The 24,563-nt window shown below is 39.1% G+C and overlaps 1 protein-coding gene across 15 annotated transcripts in view; it reads right to left on the reverse strand.

Moving 5' to 3' along the window:
* Positions 1-1,717: 1,717 nt before the first annotated feature.
* Positions 1,718-24,563, reverse strand: part of SNAP91 (synaptosome associated protein 91) — a 160,307-nt gene continuing 137,461 nt past the window's right edge. For 12 of the 15 annotated variants that reach the window (XM_043890301.1, XM_043890314.1, XM_043890312.1 and 9 more), the window contains 4 exons: positions 10,795-10,878; positions 9,662-9,766; positions 5,388-5,490; positions 1,718-3,128 (listed from right to left, as the gene is read on the reverse strand). In XM_043890301.1, coding sequence (XP_043746236.1) covers positions 5,398-5,490; positions 9,662-9,766; positions 10,795-10,878 — 282 coding nt within the window. In that variant the 3' untranslated portion in view covers positions 1,718-3,128; positions 5,388-5,397. The remainder of the gene's footprint in view (positions 3,129-5,387; positions 5,491-9,661; positions 9,767-10,794; positions 10,879-24,563) is intronic. The other 3 variants (XM_043890309.1, XM_043890313.1, XM_043890311.1) reach the window with 1 other exon arrangement.

Raw genomic sequence — 24,563 nt, forward strand, 5'->3', positions numbered from 1 at the left:
CAGTATGTCAAGTGCTGTGAAGGCTGATGAAAGTTGGGCCCTGAGAAGAGGAAGGTAGGGAGCCATGATGGACAGAGGAGTGAGTTGCACCGTGGGGTTGGAGAGGGGATTCAGGCAGAGGGCCATGTGTTGCCTGGCAAGCTGACCCCTTGTGTGAGCAGTGGTGTGGTCACAACCCAAACAGTGTACCTGTGCTCACGTGTGCATGCACGCAGAGCCCAGGTGAGGCAGGATAGACACCCTTACCACACAGAAGAACACCACGGCTAAAATGGACTTGTGTTGAAGGTTCTTCAGAAAGATGAGTTGTTTGAGCAGAGGACCTTACCCAGCATCTCTTCTATGAGACAATTCTCCCGACAAGGACATGAAGAATCTTAGCACAGCAAGGTTTCAGCATCCAAGTTAAAAATAATGCTCTTATATCTTTGCCTACTAAGAATTTATACCACATGGGCCAATGAACAGACAAAGCATATTAAAAATGCAATGCTAAAAGCTTAAAATTATTTACAATCTGAAATACAACATTTTATTACAATATGCCCGCAAAGTAACATATGATCAAACTGTAATCTATAAAAATCATATTATATGATCAGATACTAGTTTCTGAAAGCTAGTTCTTAAGAAAGAAATCCTATGTAACTCAGGGAAGACAATTTAGAAATAGAAATATGCTTCTACTTGAGGAATAATGGCTTCCCTGATAGCTCAGTTGGTAAAGAATCCACCTGCAATGCAGGAGACCCTAGTTTGATTCCTGGGTCAGAAAGATCTGCTGGAGAAGGGATAGGCTACCCACTCCAGTACTCCTGGGCTTCCCTTGTGGCTCAGCTGGTAAAGAATCCACCTGAAATGTGGAAGACCTGGGTTTGATCCCTGGGTTGGGAAGATCCGCTGGAGAAGGGAAAGGCTGCCCGCTCCAGTATTCTGACCTGGAGAATTCCATGGACTGTATAATCCATGGCGTCATAAAGAGTCAGACTTGACTGAGAGACTTTCACTTTCACTTTCTACTTGAGGAACACTTAGAGATTGGACTACTTTTTGAGACATTGTAACAATCTACTTATAGGCATCAAGTCATGCAAATTTACTAAAACTAGCTAATCTAGATTTTGTGTCTGAGTATCTGCGCACGCCAGTGTGTGAATGTGTAAGCAAAGTGAAAGTTGCTCAGTCATGTCCAACTCTTTGCAACCCCATGGGCTATACAATCCATGGCGTTCTCCAGCCCAGAATACTAGAGTGAGCAGCCTTTCCCTTCCCCAGGGGATCTTCCCAACCTAGGGATTGAACCCAGGTCTCCCGCTTTGCAGGCGGATTCCTTACCAGCTGAGCCACAAAGGAGGCCTATGAGCATGGAAACTATGACCTGTCATAGTTAGGTCATTAACTCTTCAACTTCCACGGAAAATTCATGCAAAAATAAGAATTTAATTGCATATTTTAAAAGGAAGTTCATCCTTTTCTTTTTTGTACTATGGGGTTTCAATTTATTTGGCAGCAGCCATGGAGTCCCAAGTTTAATGACAGCTGATTAAAATGGTTCTTTTTTTCCTTACTTTGACTTTACTGAAAAAGAATCAAAACTATGTTGGCACAGACAGTATTTCTCATCCTAAATGGTTTAACATTTGCAATATTTTGTATATTATATGTGTGTCATCTGAAACAGACTTTTTCCCATAAAAAATAATCAAAGAGAGAAAGATGATGTTTGCATTTTCTTTGTTCAAGGTGTTTATTGCATCTCAGAGGGCGTACATGCACTGGATTTTTGAACTGAAATACAAAGAAAAGCCATGTTGAAATTGGTTTTAGGTAATTTTTCCCCATTACAGTGTATGTTATCCCCACAGTAAATTCAGATACAACCACTTTTAAATGGTACCATACATCTATTGAGTAATTTGAAAAAAAGGCAAACACCTTTCCAACCCAATATGCTTTAACAAAGAGCGGCCAAGCCACTAGCAACACTGATCAACAGTGACCTCATGTATGCATCAAAATCTTAAGCCAAGCCATCAGCACAGACAATATGACAACAACTTAAAAATTAAAGAATACAGTATGTACAGTAAAGAATACAATTCTCTGATTTAGTTTAAATTCTAGTCACAATGGTACAACAAAACCTACTTTGAGCTCAATTGAGGGATGGAAGAACACTAGTCTACAGAACACACAAAGAAATACTAAATTAACAGATGTACATAAACCCCACAAGAAAATAAAAAGATTTGCAGTAAACTTTAAATTACAGCTATACCTTGGGGTGCCTTCATAATCATTTGAATAGCACACTTCAAATTGCATTTTCACAGACAAGATGGAAACAGACTTTCTTTACTTTCAGTGCACTGAATCAAGAATGAACAAGTAGGTTAATTTAGATGCAAAACCTGTCAAACATAATTAAAATAGATAACACAGCAGTGATTAAATATGGAATTCTTCCCATATGATTTTTCATTCTTGATTAAGGTAGCTTTGAGGGGAAATATTTGTTATGGACATTAACCTTTATATTTTTTTTTAAAATAAAATTTCTTAACATATACAGTGCCACAAAAATAAACATTTCCCACCACAGCTGAAGTTCCTGCGATTGGAAAAGTGTACTCCACACCGAAAAAAGTTCTGTATATTTAAGAGTGTTTTCCGTACTATCTGATATTATCACACTATATTTGTAACGCAGATACAGAAGAAAAGAGAATTTATGGGGAGAGTTCAGGTGTGTCCAAAAGTTTTATATACATTGAAACCCTCAAAAACACAGACACGTCTTTCCCAACGGCTCACCACACAACAGCTGCATCATCCGTCCATGGGCGAGGTCCAGAGAGCACTAAAGGCATCAGAAACATCCATTCATTGTTTACATCACGCAACACAGAAAGAACCCACATACACTACAATTCTGAGAGTAGGGATAACAGCTAAGGTAGTACACATTCCTAACGTTCACTTTCACAGCTGTGCTACAGTTTGGAAGAGAAGGTATGAATAAGCATTGGGATTGGTACTGGTGGCTCCCTTTGAAACTCTGAGCATCAATTTTATTTGAAGTCTCCAAAGTCATTATTTTTTTTCCTATTCAGTCACAAAAATTGCAGCTGTAAAGATAAAAAAGCACTTGAATTAGAAAACGGTATCATGTAGTTCTCAAACATTTTACCTTCCTTGCAATGTTACTTCGCTGTTTACACAGCAGGTCTTCATATTACCAAAGTCACATTTAAACACTTTTCACCATTCTTTAAGACAAGCTTAAAATTTCATCCAGGAAAATGAAAAAAACAAAAAAAAAAACAACCTTTTTTCAAAGTATAGCTTCATTTTAAGTAAGCAAATTCTATTGGTAAAATTGGGAAATTGGATACTTAGAAAGTATCCAATTTCCAAGTATACTTAGAAAAATCTTAGCAAGACATTCAGTATCAATTAAAACAGTTAACCTTAAAAAAGGGCAGTGAAAAAAAAGCGGGGGGGCAGGGACTCCCTTTTCTGGGGTTCTTTTCAGTTAAGGTTTTCAAGGAGCCACTAAGTAGTTGTACAAGTGACGGAACAGAGTGGGGAGATATCCCCAGTGATGCAAAGCCTTCATTTACACGCCCTCTCCTCCCTGCTATCTCCCATGCTATGTCATCTCTGCCAGGAAACCCTTCCTGGGGTCTTCAGGCTTAGGCATGGGGGTAACTCTCCTTTGTAACATAGTCTGTGTCTGTTCCTCTTTTGACTGTGACTCTGAGAGCAGAGGGTGTCTCAAGCACTTCTGTTTCAGGCACTTCTCAGAATTCCTGCACGTGCTGACAGCAACACTTCTGAATAACAAGTGCATAAAAGGCTGCTTCCTGCTGCACTCTTGGTCATTTCTGAAACTTCAGCTGCTAAGAAATAAGTGTTTGTTGTCTTATTTATGCATCTACATGATACCTCCCTCAGCCCAATTCAGCCCAAAGTGGAACAGAAAAGTTGGGCTCAAGGAGAATGACTTGGCTGAGATGTCAAGGCCTTAAAATGATAAATTATTAATGTTGTATGAGGAAAAAAATCGCAAGGCAGAAATCCACAAAAGTCGCCATAGGCATAACAGGAAGTTTAAATATATATATATATAGTAGCTGTACGATACGGAGAAGGCACTGGCACCCCACTCCAGTACTCTTGCCTGGAAAATCCCATGGACGGAGGAGCCTGGTAGGCTACGGTCCATGGGGTTGCAAAGAGTTGGACATGACTGAGCGACTTCACTTTCACTTTTCACTTTTAAGCACTGGAGAAGGAAATGGCAACCCACTCCAGTATTCTTGCCTGGAGAATCCCAGGGACGGCGGAGCCTGGTGGGCTGCCGTCTGTGGGGTCTCACGGAGTCGGACACGACTGATGCGGCTTAGCAGCAGCAGCAGATTTATGATAAAAAGAATACCAGACACGGGTTCAAAAACTTCAACGCTCATACTTCTCTTCCAGTGTGACCCTGGGCAAATCACTTAATGCCAAGGGACAGTTTCTTTTGCTGTGAAATGCAGGCCAAAGTATCTGGCTAGCTTATCCTGCAGGGTTTGATCTCCAACAGAGGTGATCAAAGAGTTAATTACTGGAAAGAACGAAAAATACTGTGTAAATGAAAAGCATCATTACTAGTGTTCACCCACATTCAGCAAGTATTGGGTTGGCCAAAAAGTTCGCTCTGGTTTTTCTGTAACATGAAAAATTTGAATGAACTTTTTGGCCAACTTAATATTTGTTGAGAAGCTATCCACTGTGTCAGGTTCTGGGGTTAACAGCAAATCGCTGTCTTCATTAGTTTCCTTCTATAAGTCCTCTATTAGCCATAATGTAATTTCACAAATTACGTTAGAAATTTAAAACTAGAATGTTAGAAACGAAAATTTTGCCTGAATGCAGAGATGCAAAGGGTAATAAATCTAAGTTTTACTTGATGAGGCCAAATAAGAATAAGCAAAATAAAATTACAATTGTCACCAAATATATTCTTAGACAATTTCTAAATGAAGTATTATAAATGTTACCTTTCTATAAATTCTAGTCATCATAGAATGCACTAGTAATTTTCTAATTTATGAAGTAGCTTGGGCAACCTTTTGCTTTATTAGTATAACCTGTGTGCTTTCCAGGGTAAGGACAATTTGGAGGTTTCTCTCCCTCTTAGTTTTGCAAATTAAGTAAGATTAAAAAATCACTGACAAAGATAGCTTCCAATATGGATTTCAAAAGCATACACATTCAAACAATTATTATTACATATATGTATTAAGGACACAGAAGTACAAATATTATACCTAATAAAATAGCTAAACATAGCATAGGTCACTATTACAAGCCCACAGGAAAAGCTCATTATTAGATACCTTAAATTGTTTACAAGAAATCCTTGATGTTAAGATCCGCTAATGGGTCCTTTGCTGGAGGTTTCTTGGGACTCTGAGAGGCAGGTGTAGGGCTTGGAGAAAGCTAAGGAGGAAAAGCCAGCCCAAGACAGTGGAAACAGAAAGCAAACAGAGATAGATAAGCATTAGGCCAAGCACATACCACAGAAAACAAACATGCAGAAGATTAGATGGCTAAAAGTTTACAAAATCTACTTTGTTCTACTTAGTCACAGGGTTGTTTTAGATTTTGGATTTAAAAAACACACTTCAAAGGATAGTGGCTTTCTTGAAATTATTTGACATCAAATTTAGCCAAAGTAAAATTTGAGGACTCTTGTAGAACAATATGGATATTAGTTAGGGAAGATGTGAAAAACTAGTCACATTAAAGCTACTATGAATACATAGTGAAAAAAACCAACTTCTCTATTCAAAGCATTTTGACTTTGAGTTATTAGTACCTCTAAACTAATAAAGGAATATAAACGACTTTTCTCAGACTGAGAGTGAGTTTGAAGGAAAAATGGAAAGAAAACAGCTTGCAGAAAGTCACTTAAGAAATTACTTTAAAATATTAGCTAAATAGACTAGAATTTCATATAAAGTATTTTAAGTGAACACCTGTCAAATCTGGGGGCACTGTTTGTTTTCGGATGAGCAAATAGTGTAGTTGTGAATGTCACCGAATTCCAATCTTGCCTGTCCAGCTTGTAGAGAAGATTAATTATTAGACACTACAGAAAAGAATCATACTAAACCTGAAGCAAAAGCAACCAAAAGTTTACTTACCTTGTTTCTGTTTAATGAATACTTAGATTATTCTATTGTGTGACAAACATAAGTTTTGGGAACAGGCTTTTGCAGGAATGTTACAGTCCAAGGCCTTGAAAAAGGTCATGGAGTCTACATAGAACAATAACTAACATGTATCCTTTGAGCTAATTAATCTTCTACACTTGTAACAAGATGGAAACTCAGGAATATGGGATTGAAGGGCAGGGATGTATGTTTTCTTTTTTGGTTCTGTAAACAAAGCTCCAGAAATAAGCAGTTTTAGATTTGTTCCTTTGTCCAGGAACTATTGATTAACTGTAGTATGTATCCATCAAAGTTCCATTTTTAAAACTGGGATTCTATCTCATAGAAAGGTCGGGAAAAAATAAATATAAAGGGTCAAAGTTGTTTGGAAGATAAGAAACTCAAGGACTGGTCCATAATTAATAATTAGGTGATATGACATTGTGACACCAACCAAGTGATTTACAGTGTAAGAGTCCACACACCAGTAAAGAAAAACTTCTTGTCTTCCAAAGCTACTAACTCATGATTGCTTTCTTATTTAATATCTAATCAGCTATGATTCTTCTCTGATGTAGGAATACAGCTTAGAAATTGAATAACTATGGCATAGCATTTCCCAAATTGCCATAAATTCAACTAAATGACTAAAACTGTTTTCATTGTATCATCTATTTTTCATTTTCATCCTTTGAATTAAGTAAACAAATTGATGTTATGCAACACTGGTATCAAGCAGGAAAACTAACTTATATAATAAAACTGTATTATTTCTAAAGCATTCAGCACACCAAATACAATAAGACTTTTAAAAATCTCAGTAACATCCTTTCGATTTCTTTTTTTTCAAAAAGGTGGTAGTCATGGATATATTTAACCATCAAGGAAATATTCATAAGTGAGATTCTTTCTTGGAATTTAAATGTATCTAGATTGACTGTAATCCCAACTATGAAAACCAAAACCTCCCTTAATATCCACTCCCCGCCCACCACCCTCCCCCACCCCAAACAACTTTAGGTAGCATTCATTATCTCAGAGCAGAAGAGCAAATTCCTCAGCAAGCCAGTGCTTTGGTGATGGCGTTGAAGGCTGGAGTCTCTTACATTTTAAATTTATCTTTTTTGACACCCAATATCACGCTCCCGGTCATTATGGCTTTTGAAGGGTTAAAGTAAAGAAACTAAAGCCAATTTTGGGAACAGGTAGAGAATGAATTTAGAGATGATCCAAGGAAGAAAAGGGGATTAAAGTACATTCAGAAGGTTCACAACAGGATTCCTATTGTGAGGCTGAGACAATATAAACAGACATGGTAAATTTAAAAATTATACAATAGAAGCGAAATCATTTACTGATATCCTTAAAATATATTTCAGCCATGTGTTTTGAGTGCTCAGCACAGTGCTAGAAGTTACAATGTTCTTCCTCCATCCTAAATCAATTTCACATGGTGAAAACTTCTTTGGTTCTACATATACCTTCACTTGGGCCAGGCAATTTATGAGAGAAATAAACAAAGGGTGATTTATCCGTATGAACATCATTATTAGCAGCAAAACAGTTCAACAAAGTGCATATATTTTAGCATCTTTGCAAATAAAGGTGGCACGCTATATAGTAAGAAACTTGGCCTCACCTTAAGAGAGGTTTGCCCTTTTTCCTGGACCCTGGTGATAACTTCTAAACCTTTGGAATTTTCCTAGTGATAGGAATGTCTTTGTTATTCAGAGTGGGTTTGTGGCACCACACCTGATAATTTATGCTAACTAGGTAACTCAGGGTTGGGGGCTGGCCATGCCAGAATATCAACCATGCGATTAGATTAAACAGTTCTTTCTTCGGGCCACAGGATATGAACCTGACCTTAGGGAGGGAGGAAGGCTGGAGATGGAGTTCAACCACATGAGAAATAATTCAGTTAGTCATTCCTATATAATGAGAGCTTAATACAAACTCTGCATACTGAAGCTCAGGCAAGCTTCCCGGGTTAGCAGTATTGCATGTGTATCCTCACACAGTGATACCAGGTGGGTAATGCATCCCTGAGGACAAAGCAGCTTCATGCGGGATCTTCCCAGACTTTGCCCAGTGCATCTCTTTTGGCTGGATCTGTTTGTATCTTTTCACTACAATAAAACTATCATTGTAAAGTTAGTGCTTCCCCGAGTTCTATGAGTCTTTCTAGAAAACTGTCTAATCTGAGGGTGGTCCTGGGAACCCTTAAATCCGCAGGCAGCTGGTCTGAAGTGAGGGTGGCCTTTGGGACCTGAGGGTCTGATGACGGCAGTCTTGCGGGAATTGCTCCTTCAGGCTCTGTTTTTGTTGCTGTTGCTCAGCCACACAGCCGTGTCTGCCTCTGTGACCCACGGACTGCAGCACACTAGGCTTCCCGTCCTTCACCATCTCCTGCAGTTTGCTCAACTCACGTCCATTGAGTCAGTGATGCCATCCAAGCATCTCACGCTCTGTCGCCCCATTCTCCTCCTGCCTCAATCTTTCCCAGCAACAGGGTCTTTTCCAGTGAGTTAGCTCTTTGCATCAGGTGACCAAAATACTGGAGCTTCAGCTTCAGCATCAGCCCTTCCAATGAATATTCAGGGTTGATTTCCTTTAGGATGGACTGGTTTGATCTCTCTGCTGTCCAAGGGACTCTGAAGAGTCCTCCAGCACCACAGATGGAAAATATCAATTCTTCAGCACTCAGCCTTCTTTATGGTTCAGCTCTCACTTCCGTTCATGACTACTGGAAAAACCATAGCTTTGACTAGACAGAACTTTGTCAGTAAAGTGATGTCTCTGCTTTTTATTTATTTATTTATTTTATTTTTTTTTTAGTTCTAATATCTCTGCTTTTTAATATGCTGTCTAGGTTGGTCATAGCTTTTCTTCCAAGGAGCAAGTGTCTTTTAATTTCATGGTTGCAGTCACCATCTGCAGTGATTTTGGAGCCCAAGGAAATAAAGTCTGTCACTGTTTCCATTTTTCCTCCATACATTTGCCATGAAGTGATGGGACCAGATGCCAAGATCTAGGCTTTACAGTTTGGCAGACTCACTGCAGTTAGTGTCACTAGTCTTGAGCAAACTTAGCAGCCAGGAGTATGGTGTCCCTAACCTTAATTTTGGCTAACTCTAGGAACATGTAGTAAGACAATGGATTAGAGCTACCCATTTTTTCCTGGAATAAATGCCTAGATATTTTAAACGCCTGGCAGTTCTCAGGAAACATTCCAAATCAAAGAAAGGAAGGGAGGGACCTTAGGACAGTTAGTTTTTTCTATCACTTTCCTTTAAATGTCACCACTGTTCACCTGTCTTCCATGTTCCCTTTACTTCTTCCCAAGCAGCAAACAAGGAGATGGCATCAGGTAAAAACATGTTTAAATTGTTGGTCACATGACAGTTTACACTTACAAATTAACGTTATTATTTTGTGGACATATTAAAACTGACCTGTGTGCCAGGTACAGCTGCAACTCCAAAGGGTGGCCTCATCATGGGCTGTGCAAACATGACAGGCTGCTGAGGCATCATGGGCATGCCTGTCCCCGCCGGAGGCTGAAAGAGCAATGGGGTTCACAGTGTGAGTGCAGTCCACTCTGGCAGTGCCCTGACGTTTATGTCTTTAATATGTTAAAGAAAATTTCTGAAGAATCCAGGTTTGTGAAAAAGTATCACTTGTAATTTTTTAAAAAGATGCTTACTTAAATTTATTTTTATTTATGTTTTTGGCTGTGCTGTGTGGCATATGGGGATCTTAGTTCCCCGACCAGGGACTGAACCTGTGCACCCTTACAATGGAAGTGTGGATTCTTAACCACTGGACCGCCAGGGTGCACGCTCAATTGTGTCTGACTCTTTGCGACTCCATGGACTGTAGCCCTCCTCTGTCCATGGGACTTCCCAGGCAAGAAAACTGGAGAGGGTTGCCATTTCTTCCTCCAGGGGATCTTCCCAACCCAGGGATTGAACCCGTGTCTCCTGCATAGGCAGGCAGATTCTTTGCCACTGAGCCCACCGTGGAAACTCCAGACCACCAGATAAGTTCCTACAACTTGTAATTTAGGATGATGGGTGTTGTGACGCTGGCAGATGGCAGAGAACCACTGAGGTGCCTGAGAAGCCTGGCTGGCCAGACAGCATCCTTACCCCAACCAGGCTTTGCTGTTGTTTATCTATCTTCTGTCTGTATAGTTCTTAAAGAGGTAAAGACTTGTTTCTTTATGGAAAATGGCCCTAAAATTTGCTAGTGATAAAAGTGGTAAGTGAAAAGTCAGTATACTGATGAAGAGCTGATTTTGATGATTGAGCTAAGAGCCCAGGTCACTGGTTTGGTAAACAGTACTCCAAAAATGACATTATCAGTGCACTACAAAAATTATTTTGATGGTGGAAAATTATTTTAAGTGTCTTATAACTGACTTGATCATGTCCTGTGTAGACTACTTAATGTCTAAAGCAGATGACTTAATTTTTAAATTCTATTCTATTGCATTATGGGGAGAATTACATTCTATAGTTAATCTGGGATTTGGCGAAGTCCTTAGAAGTATTAATTACAATTTTTAAAACAGGTCATCACTCACCATTCCAAACCCTGCTCCAGGCTGTCCGACAGATGGGGCCCCGGCAACAGGAGGAACTGAACTGGTTGGAGGTACAGCTCCTTGCTATCAAAAAACCCACAACACACACACAGACACATACATACACACACACACACACACAACCAACAAACAAAAAGAACCAATATAATATGGCTTTAAAAGGACAGAATATAACTTTTAAATGCATGCTCTTAAGTATGTGTAAAGATATAAAGAAATTTCAAATTTCAGTTTTCAATTTTAAAAATAGGACTAGCACCACGCCAGTGATACAAAGGTTACTAACGTGATGTTCACCACTGTGGAGTTATTTGGGCTCAGCTTATGCTCTCTACCTACTTATGCCACCTTCAATGTAAAGAAGTCAAGTTTTTCTAAACATTTTTTGGTCTAATCGTTATATTCTCCAATAGGCATTGAATTAGAAATTTGAGGAGTGCTTTTATTGACATGTATAAAGCTTGGTTTCCATTTCTCCCCACTTAAAAAAATTAATTTATTTTTTAATTGAAGGATAATTGCCTTATAGAATATTGTTGTTTTCTGCCAAATATCAACATGAGTCAGCCATAGGTATACACATGTCCCCTCCCTCTTGGACCTCCCCTCATCTTCCTCCCCATCCCACCCCTCTGGGTTGTTACAGAGCCTCTATTTGAGTTTCCTGAGCCACACAGCAAATTCCCATTGGCTCTCTATGTTACATATGGTAATGTAAGTTTTCTTGTTACTCTCTCCATACGTCTCATCCTCTCCTTCCTCCCCGTGTCCATAAGTCTATTTTTTATGTCTGTTTCTCCATTGCTGCCCTGCAAATAAATTCATTGGTACCATCTTTCTAGATTCCATATACATGCATTAGTATACAATGTTTATCTTTCTGACTTCACTCTGTATAACAGGCTCTAGATTCATCCACCTCATTGGAACTGACTCAAATGCATTATATTATATGGCCAAGTAATATTCCATTGTGTATATGTACCACAGCTTCTTTACCCATTCATCTGTCGATGGACATCTAGGTTGCTTCCATGTTCTAGCTATTGTAAGTAGAGATGCAATGAACATTAGGGTACATGTATCTTTTTCAGTTTTGATTTCCTCAGGATATATGCCTAATAGTGGGATTGCTGGGTCATATGGTGGTTTTATTCCCAGTTTTTTATATTATTCTTTTTTGTGTTATATTTGCTTCTCTCTGACTTCTGACTGTGGTACATTTGTACAAAGACCAAAATTAACTCCAAGTTTTAGGAAGCATTTAGAAGACTACATGTAATACTGTTCACATATCCCATTTCAGGCTCACGTTTGAGAGTTTTCAGTCATATACCAAAACCCCTAATACTTCCCTTAGGCATAAAATTAACCCTACTGCAATCCCTTGAAATTTATACTGTCCTCCAGTTCAGCTGTAGCCTTGAAAACAACAGCACACACTCCCAGGAATAGTATCACAAGGAGCAGAAAATATTTTAATTATTTGCTTTGTCTTGTCTCTTGTCTAGGTGGCTCCCTGGAGACACTGGCTTAAAAGGCTTGCTGTTATCTTGTCAAACTGGGAGCCCATCTAGTGCTAAAGCTGTTATCTGAAGACATTTGTGGAAAATACTTAAAGGCAAATTTTTCAGTTGTTGCTGTATCAGGTAATGGATATCAGTCACAGCAAACAGCAGCCTAAACAAAAAGCTCAGAGGAAAGGCTGGAGAATGAGATGCTTTGAGGATTAAGGGTTTGAAAAATCCAGACATCCTCCTGGGAAATTAGATAGCTGTGCACATACTCCGGAAAGACTTGAGATGCCTCGGGGCTGACTTGGAGGCTTTAAGCAAGCAGCAGTGATTGCTAAGGCAGAGTTGCAACCTGCCTGGTTGAGTCTCAGGTCGTGCCTAACACACACGCAGAGCCCCTCTGCAAAGACCGGGAGATATTTTTGGTTCCAGGAGTTTAAGTAGTATCTGCCTAACTCTCAGCTGACCAATTAGCTAAAGGACAAAACAAACAAGCAAATAACTTCCTCTACCAAAGTAGCAAAATAACAATAACAAAAAAAGTAGCAACAACAAACCTTGGGCAAGGGTAGAACATGATTTTCAGTGCTGCCGTATCATAATATTCAATGTATCCAGGTTCCAATATAAAAATTATGAGATATGAAAAGAAACAAGAACATATAGCTCATATGCAGGAAAAAGATCTCAACTCAATAATCTAAACTTCTACCATAAGAAACTACAAAAAAGAAGAACTAATTCTAAAGTGAGCAGAGAAAGGAAATAAAAACAATTAGAGCAGAGAAAAATGAAAAAAAGAATGGGAAAACAAAAGAGGAAAGACAAGACCTCTGAAAAGATCAATAAAATGAATAAACTTTCAAGCAGACAAGAAAAAAGAGAAGCCTAAATGACCAAAATCAGGAAAGGAAGTGGAGATGTTACTACCAATCTTATAGAAATAAAAAGAATTAAAAGGATATATTATAAGAAATTATATGCTAAAACATTAGATAATCTAGATGTAACAGTCAAACTCCAAGAAAGACACAAACTACCAAACCTGACTCAAGAAGAAATAAAAAAATGTAAATAGACGTATAGCAAGTAAAGAGACTGAGTTAGTAGTCAAAAACGTTTGATCACAGAGAAGCCCAGAATCAGACGGCTTCACAAGTCCATTCTATTAAAGGCACAAAGAAGAATGAATGTTAATCCTTCTCAAGCTCTCAGAGAAACAGAAAAGGAACATTTTCTAATCATTCTTTGATGCTGGTATTACTGTGATGCCAAATACACACAAGGACATCATAAGAAAACTACACCTAAATTCTTTACAATTATCAATATAAAAATTCTCGACAAATTACTAGCATACCACATCTAGCAGCATATTAAAAGATTTACACACCATGACCAAGTGAGATTTATTCCAGGAATGTAAGGTTGGATCAATTAATGTAATAAATCATATAATAATATAAGAAATACAAGAAAAACTCATCTCAGTACACGCAGAAAAAGCATTTGACAAAACCCACAATCCATTCATGACACAACAACACTAAATAAACTAGAAATAGAAGGGGAATTCCTACAACTGATAAAGGGCATTTACAAATAACTCACAACGAGGTTAGGAGTGGCGGTGGGGAGGAGCTACCCCACGACCAAGGTAAGGAGCAGCGGCTGCGCTTTGCTGGAGCAGCCGTGAAGAGATACCCCACGTCCAAGGTAAGAGAAAACCAGTAAGATGGTAGGCGCTGAGAGAGGGCATCAGAGGGCAGACAGACTGAAACCACAATCACAGACAACCAGCCAATCTGATCACAGGACCACAGCCTTGTCTAACTCAGAGAAACTAAGCCATGCTGTGTGGGGCCACCCAAGATAGACGGGTCATGGTGGGGAGGTCTGACAGAATGTGGTCCACTGGAGAAGGCAATGGCAAACCACTTCAGTGTTCTTGCCTTGAGAACCCTATGAACAGTATGAGAAGGCAAAAAGATAGGACACTGAAAGATGAACTCCCTAGGTCGGTAGGTGCCCAGTATGCTACTGGAGATCAGTGGAGAAATAACTCCAGAAAGAATGAAGGGATGGAGCCAAAGCAAAAACACACCTAGCTGTGGATGGGACTGGTGATAGAAGCAAGATTCAATGCTGTGAAGAGCAATATTGCATAGGAACCTGGAATGTTAGGTCCATGAATCAAGGCAAATTGGAAGTGGTCAAACAGGAGATGGCAAGAGTGAACATCGACATTCTAGGAATCAGTGAACTAAGATGGACTGGAATGGGTGAATTTAACTCAGAGGACCATTATATCTACTACTGTGGCCAGGAATCCCTTAGAAGAAATGGAGTAGCCATCATAGTCAACAAAAAAGTCCAAAATGCAGTACTTGGATACAATCTCAAAAATGACAGAATGATCTCTGTTCGTTTCCAAGGCAAACCATTCAATATCATAGTAATCCAAGTCTATGCCCCAACCAGTAATGCTGAAGAAGCTGAAGTTGAACAGTTCTATGAAGACCTACAAGACCTTCTAGAACTAACACCAAAAGAGACGTCCTTTTCATTATAGGGGACTGGAATGAAAAGTAGGAAGTCAAGAAACACCTGGAGTAACAGGCAAATTTGGCTTTGGAGTACGGAATGAAGCAGGGGAAAGGCTAATAGAGTTCTGCCAAGAGAACGCACTGGTCATAGCAAACACTCTCTCCCAACAACACAAGAGAAGACTCTACACATGGACATCACCAGATGGTCAACACCAAAATCAGATTGATTATATTCTTTGCAGCCAAAGATGGAGAAGCTCTATACAGTCAGAAAAAACAAGACCTGGAGCTGACTGTGGCTCATATCATGAACTCCTTATTGCCAAATTCAGACTGAAACTGAAGAAAGTGGAGAAAACCACTAGACCATTCAGGTATGACCTAAATCAAATCCCTTATGACTATACAGTGGAAATGAGAAACAGATTTAAGGGACTAGATCTAATGACAGAGTACCTGATGAACTATGGATGGAAGTTTGTGACACTGTACAGGAGACAGGAATCAAGACCATCCCCAAGAAAAAGAAATGCAAAGAAGCAAAACTGCTGTCTGAGGAGGCCTTACAAATAGCTGTGAAAAGAAGGGAAGTGAAAAGCAAAGGGGAACAGGAAACATATATCCATCTGAATGCAGAGTTCCAAAGAATAGCAAGGAGAGATAAGAAAGCCTTCCTCAGCGATCAATGCAAAGAAATAGAGGAAAACAGAAGAATGGGAAAGACTAGAGATCTCTTCAAGAAAATTAGAAAGGGAAATAGCAAGGGAACATTTCATGCAAAGATGGGCTTGATAAAGGACAGAAATGGTATGGACCTAACACAAGCAGACGATATTAAGAAGAGGTGGCAAGAATACACAGAAGAACATGTACAAAAAAGGTCTTCATGACCCAGATAATCATAATGGTGTGATCACTCACCTAGAGTCAGACATCCTGGAATGTGAAGTCAAGTGGGCCTTAGAAAGCATCACTATGAACAAAGCTAGTGGAGGTGATGTAATTCCAGTTGAACTATTTCAAATCCTGAAAGATGATGCTGTGAACGTGCTGCACTCAATATGCCAGCAAATTTGGAAAACTCAGCAGTGGCCACAGGACTGGAAAAGGTCAGTTTTCATTCCAATCCCAAAGAAAGGCAATCCCAAAGAATGCTCAAACTACCGCACAATTGCACTCATCTCACACGCTAGTAAAGTAATGCTCAAAATTCTCCAAGCCAGGCTTCAGCAATATGTGAACCGTGAACTTCCAGATGTTCAAGCTGGTTTTAGAAAAGGCAGAGGAACCAGAGATCAAATTGCCAACATCCACTGGATCATCAAAAAAGCAAGAGAGTTTCAGAAAAACATCTATTTCTGCTTTATTGACTATAGCAAAGCCTTTGACTGTGTGGATCACAGTAAACTGTGGAAAATTCTGAAAGAGATGGGAATACAAGACCACCTGACCTGCCTCTTGAGAAACCTGTATGCAGGTCAGGAAGCAACAGTTAGAACTGGACATGGAACAATAGACTGGTTCCAAATAGGAAAAGGAGTATGTCAAGGCTGTATATTGTCACCCTACTTATTTAACTTATATGCAGAGTACATCATGAGAAATGCTGGGCTGGATGAAGCACAAGCTGGAATCACGATTGCTGGGAGAAATATCAATATCCTCAGATATGCAGAGGACACCCCCCTTATGGCAGAAAGTGAAGAAGAACTAAAGAGCCTCTTGATGAATGTGAAAGAGGAGAGTGAAAAAGTTGGCTTAAAGCTCAACATTCAGAAAACTAAGATCATGGCATCCAGTCCCATCACTTCATGGGAAATAGATGGGGAACAGTGGCTGACTTTATTTTTCTGGGCTACAAAATCACTGCAGATGGTGATTGCAGTCATGAAATTAAGAGATGCTTACTCCTTGAAAGGAAAGTTATGACCAACCTAGATAGCATATTAAAAAGCAGAGACATTACAGTGCCAACAAAGTTCTGTCTGGTCAAGGCTATGGTTTTTCCAGTGGTATGTATGGATGTGAGAGTTGGACTATAAAGAAAGCTAAGCACAGAAACTGATGCTTTTGAACTGTGGTGTTGGAGAAGACTCTTGAGAGTCCCTTGGACTGCAAGGAGATCCAACCAGTCCATCCTGAAGGAGATCAGTCCTGGGTGTTCATTGGAAGGACTGATGTTGAAGCTGAAACTCGAATACTTTGGCTACCTGAGGTGAAGACCTGACTCACTGGAAAATACCCTGATGCTGGGAAAGATTGAGGGCAGGGGGAGAAGGGGATGACAGAGGATGAGATGGTTGGATGGCATCACTGACTTGATGGACATGGGTTTGGGTGGACTCCAGGAATTGGTGATGGACAGGGAGGCCTGGCGTGTTGCAGTTCATGGGGTTGCAAAGAGTCAGACATGACTGAGTGACTGAACTGAACTGAATATCATATTTAATGTTGAATGAATGAAAGTTTTCTCCCTAAGAACAAGATAAAGAGGTACTGGGAGATCTCGTCAGTGCAATTAGGTAAGAAAAAGCAACAGCATTCAAATAAGAAAGGAAGAAATAAGTCTATCTCTATTTGCAGATGACATCATCTTATATGGAGAAAATCAAAGAATTCACACACAAAAAACCGTCAGAGTTAATAGACAAGTTCAGCAAAGTTGCAAGATACAAGATAAATATACAAAAATCAATGTGGTGTTCAGACTAGCAATGAACAATTAAAAATGCAATTATAAAGAATTTAATCTATAACAGCATTGAAAATAACACACTTAGACATAAATTTAACAAGACAGTACAAAACTTACACACTGACAGCTATAAAACATTGTTGAAGAAATTAAAGACAACTTGGAAAATAGATATCCTCTAATCTATTAACGACTAGAAGACTTAATATTGTTAAGATGACAATACTACCCAATTCGCTTTATAGATTCAGTGTGTTTCCTATCAAAATTTCAATCCCTGTCAACTTTAACTGCTTCTCTTGGAAAAATGGACAATCTGAACCTGAAATTTATATGGAAATCCAATGGCCCAGAATAGACAAAGCAATCTTGAAAAACAAGAACAAATTTGGGGGATTCACACTTTCTGGTTTCAAAACTTACAACTAAGCTACATTGATCAAAACACTGTGGTACTGACAGGGGGACAGACACACAGATCCATACAGCAGAATAGAGAGTCTGGAAATAAATCCACACATCTATGGTCAACTGATATTTGAGAAGACTGAGAAGAATATTGTGGGAAAAAAACAGTATTTTCAACAAATGGTTCTCGGATTAACTGGATTTGTGCATGTAACACATACAGTCTGGACCCCTATCTCATACCACATATGAAAATGAGCCTATAATAGGTCAAAGACCTAACATAACAGATAAAATTATACAACTCTTAGAAAGAAGTCTAGGTATAAATCTTTAAGACCTTGGATTAGGCAATGGTTTCTTAAACACGACACCAAAAGCACAAGCAACAGCAACAAAAATAGATAAAATTGGAATTTATCAGAATTTAAAACTCTGTGTATTAAAAGATACTATCAAGAAAATGAAGACAACTCACAGAATGGGAGAAATATTTGCAAATCATATATCTCATAAGCATCTAGTGTTCAGAATAATAAAGATCCCTTAGAACTCACATTTCTCAAAAAAAAAAAAAAAAAAGAAGAAGATATACAAATGACCATTAGGCACATGAAAAGATTCTCAAGATCTCTAGTCATTAAGGAAATGCATATGAAAGTCACAATTGAAACCCTATGCACTGATGGTGTAAATATATAAGATGATGCAGCTGCTGTGGAAAAGTCTGTCAGTTTCTCAAAAAGCTGAACAGTGTCACACAAGTCCTGGCAATTCCACTCCTGGGTATATTCCCAAGAGAACTGAGGACATATATCCTTACCAAAACTTGTATACAAATGACATAAGTACCTTTCATAATTCCAAAACATGGAAACAACACAAATGTCCATTCATTAATGAATGAATAAACAAAATGTGGTATATCCAAACAACACAACTGTCAGCCATAAAATAATAAAGTACTGTTACATGCTACAACACAGATCAACCTTGAAAACATTATGCTAAGTGGAAGAAGCCATGCATGTAAGCCTCCTGAGTGTAGGATTCTGTTTATATTAAAAATCCAGAGAGGCAAATCCACAGACATAGTAAATTTTTGGATGTCATGGAATAGGGAAGTGGAAAATTGGGAAAGACCATGTTCCTTTTTGGGGTGATGGAAATATTCTGGAATTATAGAGAATGATAATGGTTTTACAACATCAAAAAGATACTAAAATTCACTGAATTATACACTTTTAAAGTAACTTAATGTTACACAAATTTATGTAAAACATTTTTAAAAAGAAAGAAAATATTGAAGGGTAGCAAAATATCCCCCCAATATGCTTTTTGGCATAAGGATTCTTATGAGTTGATTATTCTGAAGAACAGCAGATGCAGGAGGAGCCCTGAGAACTGTAGACATTAAACTTTTGTAAGGTGTGTTTAGATTTACAAAGGAGATCCCACTTAAGGGTCTCTCCCTCTCTGTACCAGGAAGAGAAGGATGACTAAATCACAAGAGAACCTCTTATCAATGGAGAAGTCACTGACTTATACGTAAATAACACATTTCTAGAATAATTCTACTTATTTATTTTTGGCTGTGCTGGGTCTTTGTCGCTGCACGGGCTTTTCTCTAGCTGCGGCAAGGGTGGGCTCCTTTCCAGTTGCAGTGCGCAGGCTTCTCATTGCAGTGGCTTCTCTTGTTGCAGAGCGCAGGTTTTAGGGCATGTGGGCTTCAGCATGCGACTCCCAGGCTCTCGAGCACAGGCGCAGCGGTTGTGATGCTCAGTTACTCTGCGGCATGTGAGACGTTCTTGGGTCAGGGATCAAACTCCTGTCTCCTGCACTGGCAGTCGGATTCTACACCTCTCAGCCATCAGGGAAGCCCTGTGTAACAAATCTTACCTCTGTTAACCCTGCTTTTCCTGGTAACCTCTCCATTACCTGGCCAGCCTATATTTTTCTTTCTTTTGTCTTTAGCTGAAGATGGTTACTTAAGCCAGTGGTTTAGACCACCTCAGGGAGTTACTCATTTTTTCCCCTTGGTATCTCCCATGTATACATGAGGCATACATGTTAACAAGTTTCTATTTTTCTCTTGTTAATATGTGTTACTATAGGAGTCTCCACTAAGAACTTAGAAGGGTAGAGGGAAAGTTATTTTTCTTCCTCTAAAAGAGAAATATTATATTTCAGATTCACTCTACTCATTATTTCAACAGTCTAGGGGTAGACTACTCACCAGACCAAGAATTGTATCACTGACTGGAATTGCTTTATTTATCAGAATTGTACCTTACAATAACAATTGTGTTTTTTTATAAGAATTGTATCATTAGGATTTAGGGCTGTGAAAGCAAAAAGGTTTTCAACCAGTTATCAAAACAAAATCAATCTGCACATATTCCTGATCAAATAAATGGGTCAAAAATTTAAGGAGAATCTAAGCTTGTCATTTTGTTCAAAGGGTAGATTAACTCAATAATTTATTCCCTCCATATTATTTATCCTAAGGTTTAAAAAGTTATTTTCTTTTTTAACATTCAAAAAAATGTTTCACCTATAAATGTATAAAGATAAGCTGTTTTTAGGGGCAGAACTGTGGCCTCCTACAAAATGCACATACTTCTGAGTTGCAAGTACCTTCCTAGTTTGTCTGATGGGAACTGAGCAGGTCTGTTGTGCTCAAAACTAGGAATGAATAACCCTACTGATGAGCATGGCAGTATGCCAGTCCTGTTAAAGGCTTCTAGATCTAATTTGGGTTCTGTCATCTGAAAAATTTTAGAGTTGCACCTTTAAGCAGCATTTAAGGGAAATTTAAAACAAACTGAGGAAAGTAACCTTAGCTCTTGTCTCTTAATAAAAACTATAAAAGGCAGCAGAAGGGTCTTCACCCTGACATCTGCCCTTTCATGTGCTACTCAAAAACAAAGGCCTGCAGATTAATGGGGAAATTTGCAAACCCTCCCTCATGGCTTCTGAAGCACACATTTCAGCTCTCTTCTTTTTCTTGACTGTCCTTAGAAAAAAAGACTCAAATGTATTTTAAGGAATAGAAAAATGCAAGAGACATTTTATGAGAGAACTGGGGTGGATAGAAGCCAGAGAAACTCAGAATGATTAAAGTGAAAGCAAAGCAGAATTTTGATCGGGAAGAAGAGTTCTGCAGTAAATGGAGCAAATGGTAGTAAATTTTCATGTGACTAAGTGAGGGTCAACAATGAAAAAACAACTGCCTTCATATTACTGCCCAAAACGTTAAGGAAAATACACAAAAGGAAGAGAACTACACGTAACTCTGTCCTCCTAAAAGATTACTTTTGTTGTTCTAATTTCTCTTTCCACAGCTGCTGTGTACATTTTACGCTAAAGCCTACTGTCTTTGACTTTCTGGAGTTCCATTACTAACAGTGTAAAGTTTTCTGCTTCATAAACAAAAATATGGTGTTTGGGGGTTTAAAAGAAACAAGAAGTCCTGGTTTCTGAGTGATTCCCTGGGCCCAGCAAAAGGACCAAGTTTCCAGAGCCTTGAAGACAAGGGGTAACACCCCAAAATACGGACTCATTTTCCACTCTACCTTCATTGGCCGAGCAGCTGCCAAGAACAAAGGTCACATCTCCCGATACCTGGCAAACAAATGCAGTATTGCCTCACGAATTGATTGCTTCTCTGAGGTGCCCACCAGGGTTTTTGGGGAGAAGCTTCGAGAACAAGTTGAGGAGCGGCTGTCCTTCTATGAGACTGGAGAGATTCCCCGAAGGAATCTGGATGTCATGAAGGAGGCAATGGTTCAGGCAGAGGAAGCGGCTGCTGAGATTACTAGGAAGCTCGAGAAACAGGAGAAGAAATGCTTGAAGAAGGAAAAGAAAAGGCTGGCTGCAATTGCCCTGGCTTCTTCAGAAAACAGCAGTGCCCCAGGGGAGTGTGAGGAGACAAGTGAAAGACCCAACAAGAAGAAAAAGCAAAAGCCCCAGGAGGCTCTTCAGGAGAATGGAATGGAAGACCCATCTGTCTCTTTTTCCAAGAAAAATAAATATTTTTCCAAGGAAGAGCTAGTTAGTAGTGATCTTGAAGAGACAGCTGGTACTGGAGGTCTTCCCAAAAGGAAGAAATCTTTTCCCAAAAAGGAACCAGTTACTGACCCTGATGAGTCAGAAAACAAGAGGGTACCCAAGAAAAAGCAGAAATTTTCTTCCAAGGAGGAGCCAGTCAGCAGTGGACCTGAAGAGGCTGCTGCCAGCAAGAGCAGTGGCTCCAAGAAAAAGAAAAAGCTCTGAAAGCTATCCCAGGAAAGTTAGAATGGACATCTTCCTAGTGGGACATAACTTACAGAGGTATTCCCCATCCCATCCCCTAGAGCCCAATAAAAATAAAAACAAATTCAAGAAAAAAAAAAAAGAAATGAGAATGTTAACTTCAGTCTCCAGGATGCTGCCTGCCAATCAGATAACTTGGTGGCCTTGTGGCCCTGAAGAAGCAAAGAGTTGTTCTCTAAGTATCTGATGAATTCTTAACTGTGTATGGTTAAAATCTTCATCTTAGGGGAGGTGATGGTCAAGGAAGGTCTCCAGCTCAATACTGTTTTTAAAATACTTTTCCCTTGTTCCCCTTCAGGGATAACGGCCTCATTACTCAGCAAACTGCCCCATATAGAAACCTGGCAGCCAGTGTCTTGCTGAGTTTGTTCACAATAATCCCCAGTTGAGTGGATTCTGCCTGGGACTTTTCTTTCCTATCTTACTCTCCACCTCTGGCTCCAAACCTTTTTCTTTTAACCTATGGTTGATCTGCCAGATATCAGCATTCTCACCACCTTCCCTCCACTCCCCTAACCTCTTCTTTGACTTTGCTATCACCATGACTGTTTTTTAACTAACCAGTTAAAAAACACTGAATGGGGGTGGGTAGTTGGGAAAGAGGTCCAAGAGGGAGGGCTACATATACATACAAAAAGCTGATTCCCTTTGTTGTACAGTAGAAGCTAACACAACATTGTAAAACAACTACACCCTAACTGAAAAAAACAACAAAAAAAAACCCAAATCAAAACACTGAACAGCCTTATCTTGCTGATAAGAGCAACACTACTAAAGTATAAACTACTTAGGACTGCGTATAAGATCTCTTTAATTTTACATAGAAGAGAATAGAAAAATGAGTTCTTTTAATTTGGTGATGATAATATAAATTATGAGATTTCTTGACAATATGCAGTATTAACAGATGTATAAGATGCGTTCTAAAGAATTTTTTTCTTTCTTTAGGGATTTTATTTACAGTTTTTGAATCTCTCTCCCTCTAAACCCAACACTGTTTTTGTATTTAAGAATGGAGTGCAGTTGAGGGATGGAGTGGGAGTTTCGGGTTAGCAAAAGCAAAGTCTTATACAGAGAATGGATAAACAACAAAGTCCTACTGTATAGTACAGGGAACTATATTCAACATCCTGTGATAACCATAATGGAAAAGAGTATGAAAAAGAATATGTACATATATATGTGTAGCTGAATCACTTTGCTGTACAGCAGAAATTAACACAACATTGTAAATCAACTATACTTCAGAAAAATAAACAAAGAAAATAGAGAATGGAACGCAGCTGCCTAGGCCCAGAGTGCTACCTGCTGATGGTCGTAGCATCTATGTGGGCCACCAGACACACGCTTGGGGTCCCAGAGTAACAATTCCTTTCACCCTCAAAGAGCACTAGTTTGCACAATAAATTATATGGTTATCCTGGGCATGGTGGTGGTGGTTTAGTTGCTAAGTCGTGTCCAACTCTTGCAACCCCATGGACTACTGTAGCCTGCCAGGCTCCTCTGTCCATGGGATTCTCCAGGCAAAAATACTGGATTGGGCTGCCATTTCCTTCTCTAGGGGATCTTCCCAACCCATAGGTCAGTTTAAAAGATATGGGTAGTTTTCTATTAAGTATCTTTTACAAAAATTAAAATGGAACTTTATTTATAGATAAATACAAAAATGGCCCTCTTAAGCATTGTTTTATGCAAAGAAAGATTTTAAAAGGTAAACATCCAGATATAATAGGCAACCTTCTCATTGTTACCTTTTAGAAATCACTTCTTAAAATTAAGTTCTTTCAGACTTTGAACTCACCAAAGGCAGAGAGTATCAGTCCTTGAGTTTCCTGCTCTCTTACAAACACCAGGGGGTGGAGTGGGGTGACCAGAGGAAGTGGGTTTTGGAAACCAAGTCTGAGTACAGAATGTATTGATATTTTCCTATAGAAACTACCACTTAGGTTGTAGTTCAATTAATAATAATAGTATCGAAAATGAAAGTGTTATTTCACAATCGGGTCTAACTCTTTGCAACCCTGTAGACTACAGCCTGCCAGGCTCCTTTGTCCATGGGATTCTCCAGAGAAGAATACAGAGTGGGTTGCTATTTTCTACTCCAGGGGATACAGAAATGAGACCTATCTAAATTTCATAGGAAAGGTGGTGATAGTAGTTTCAAATTTAAAAAACAGTGAGAAGACTTCATAGGGTTTTAAAATAAAAGTTCAGGTACACAATAGGAAACAATTCAGTCTTTCTGCTAAGAATAAAAGTCTTCATTAT

The sequence above is a fragment of the Cervus elaphus genome, chromosome 28, assembly GCF_910594005.1.
Source record: "Cervus elaphus chromosome 28, mCerEla1.1, whole genome shotgun sequence".
NCBI lineage: Eukaryota > Metazoa > Chordata > Mammalia > Artiodactyla > Cervidae > Cervus > Cervus elaphus.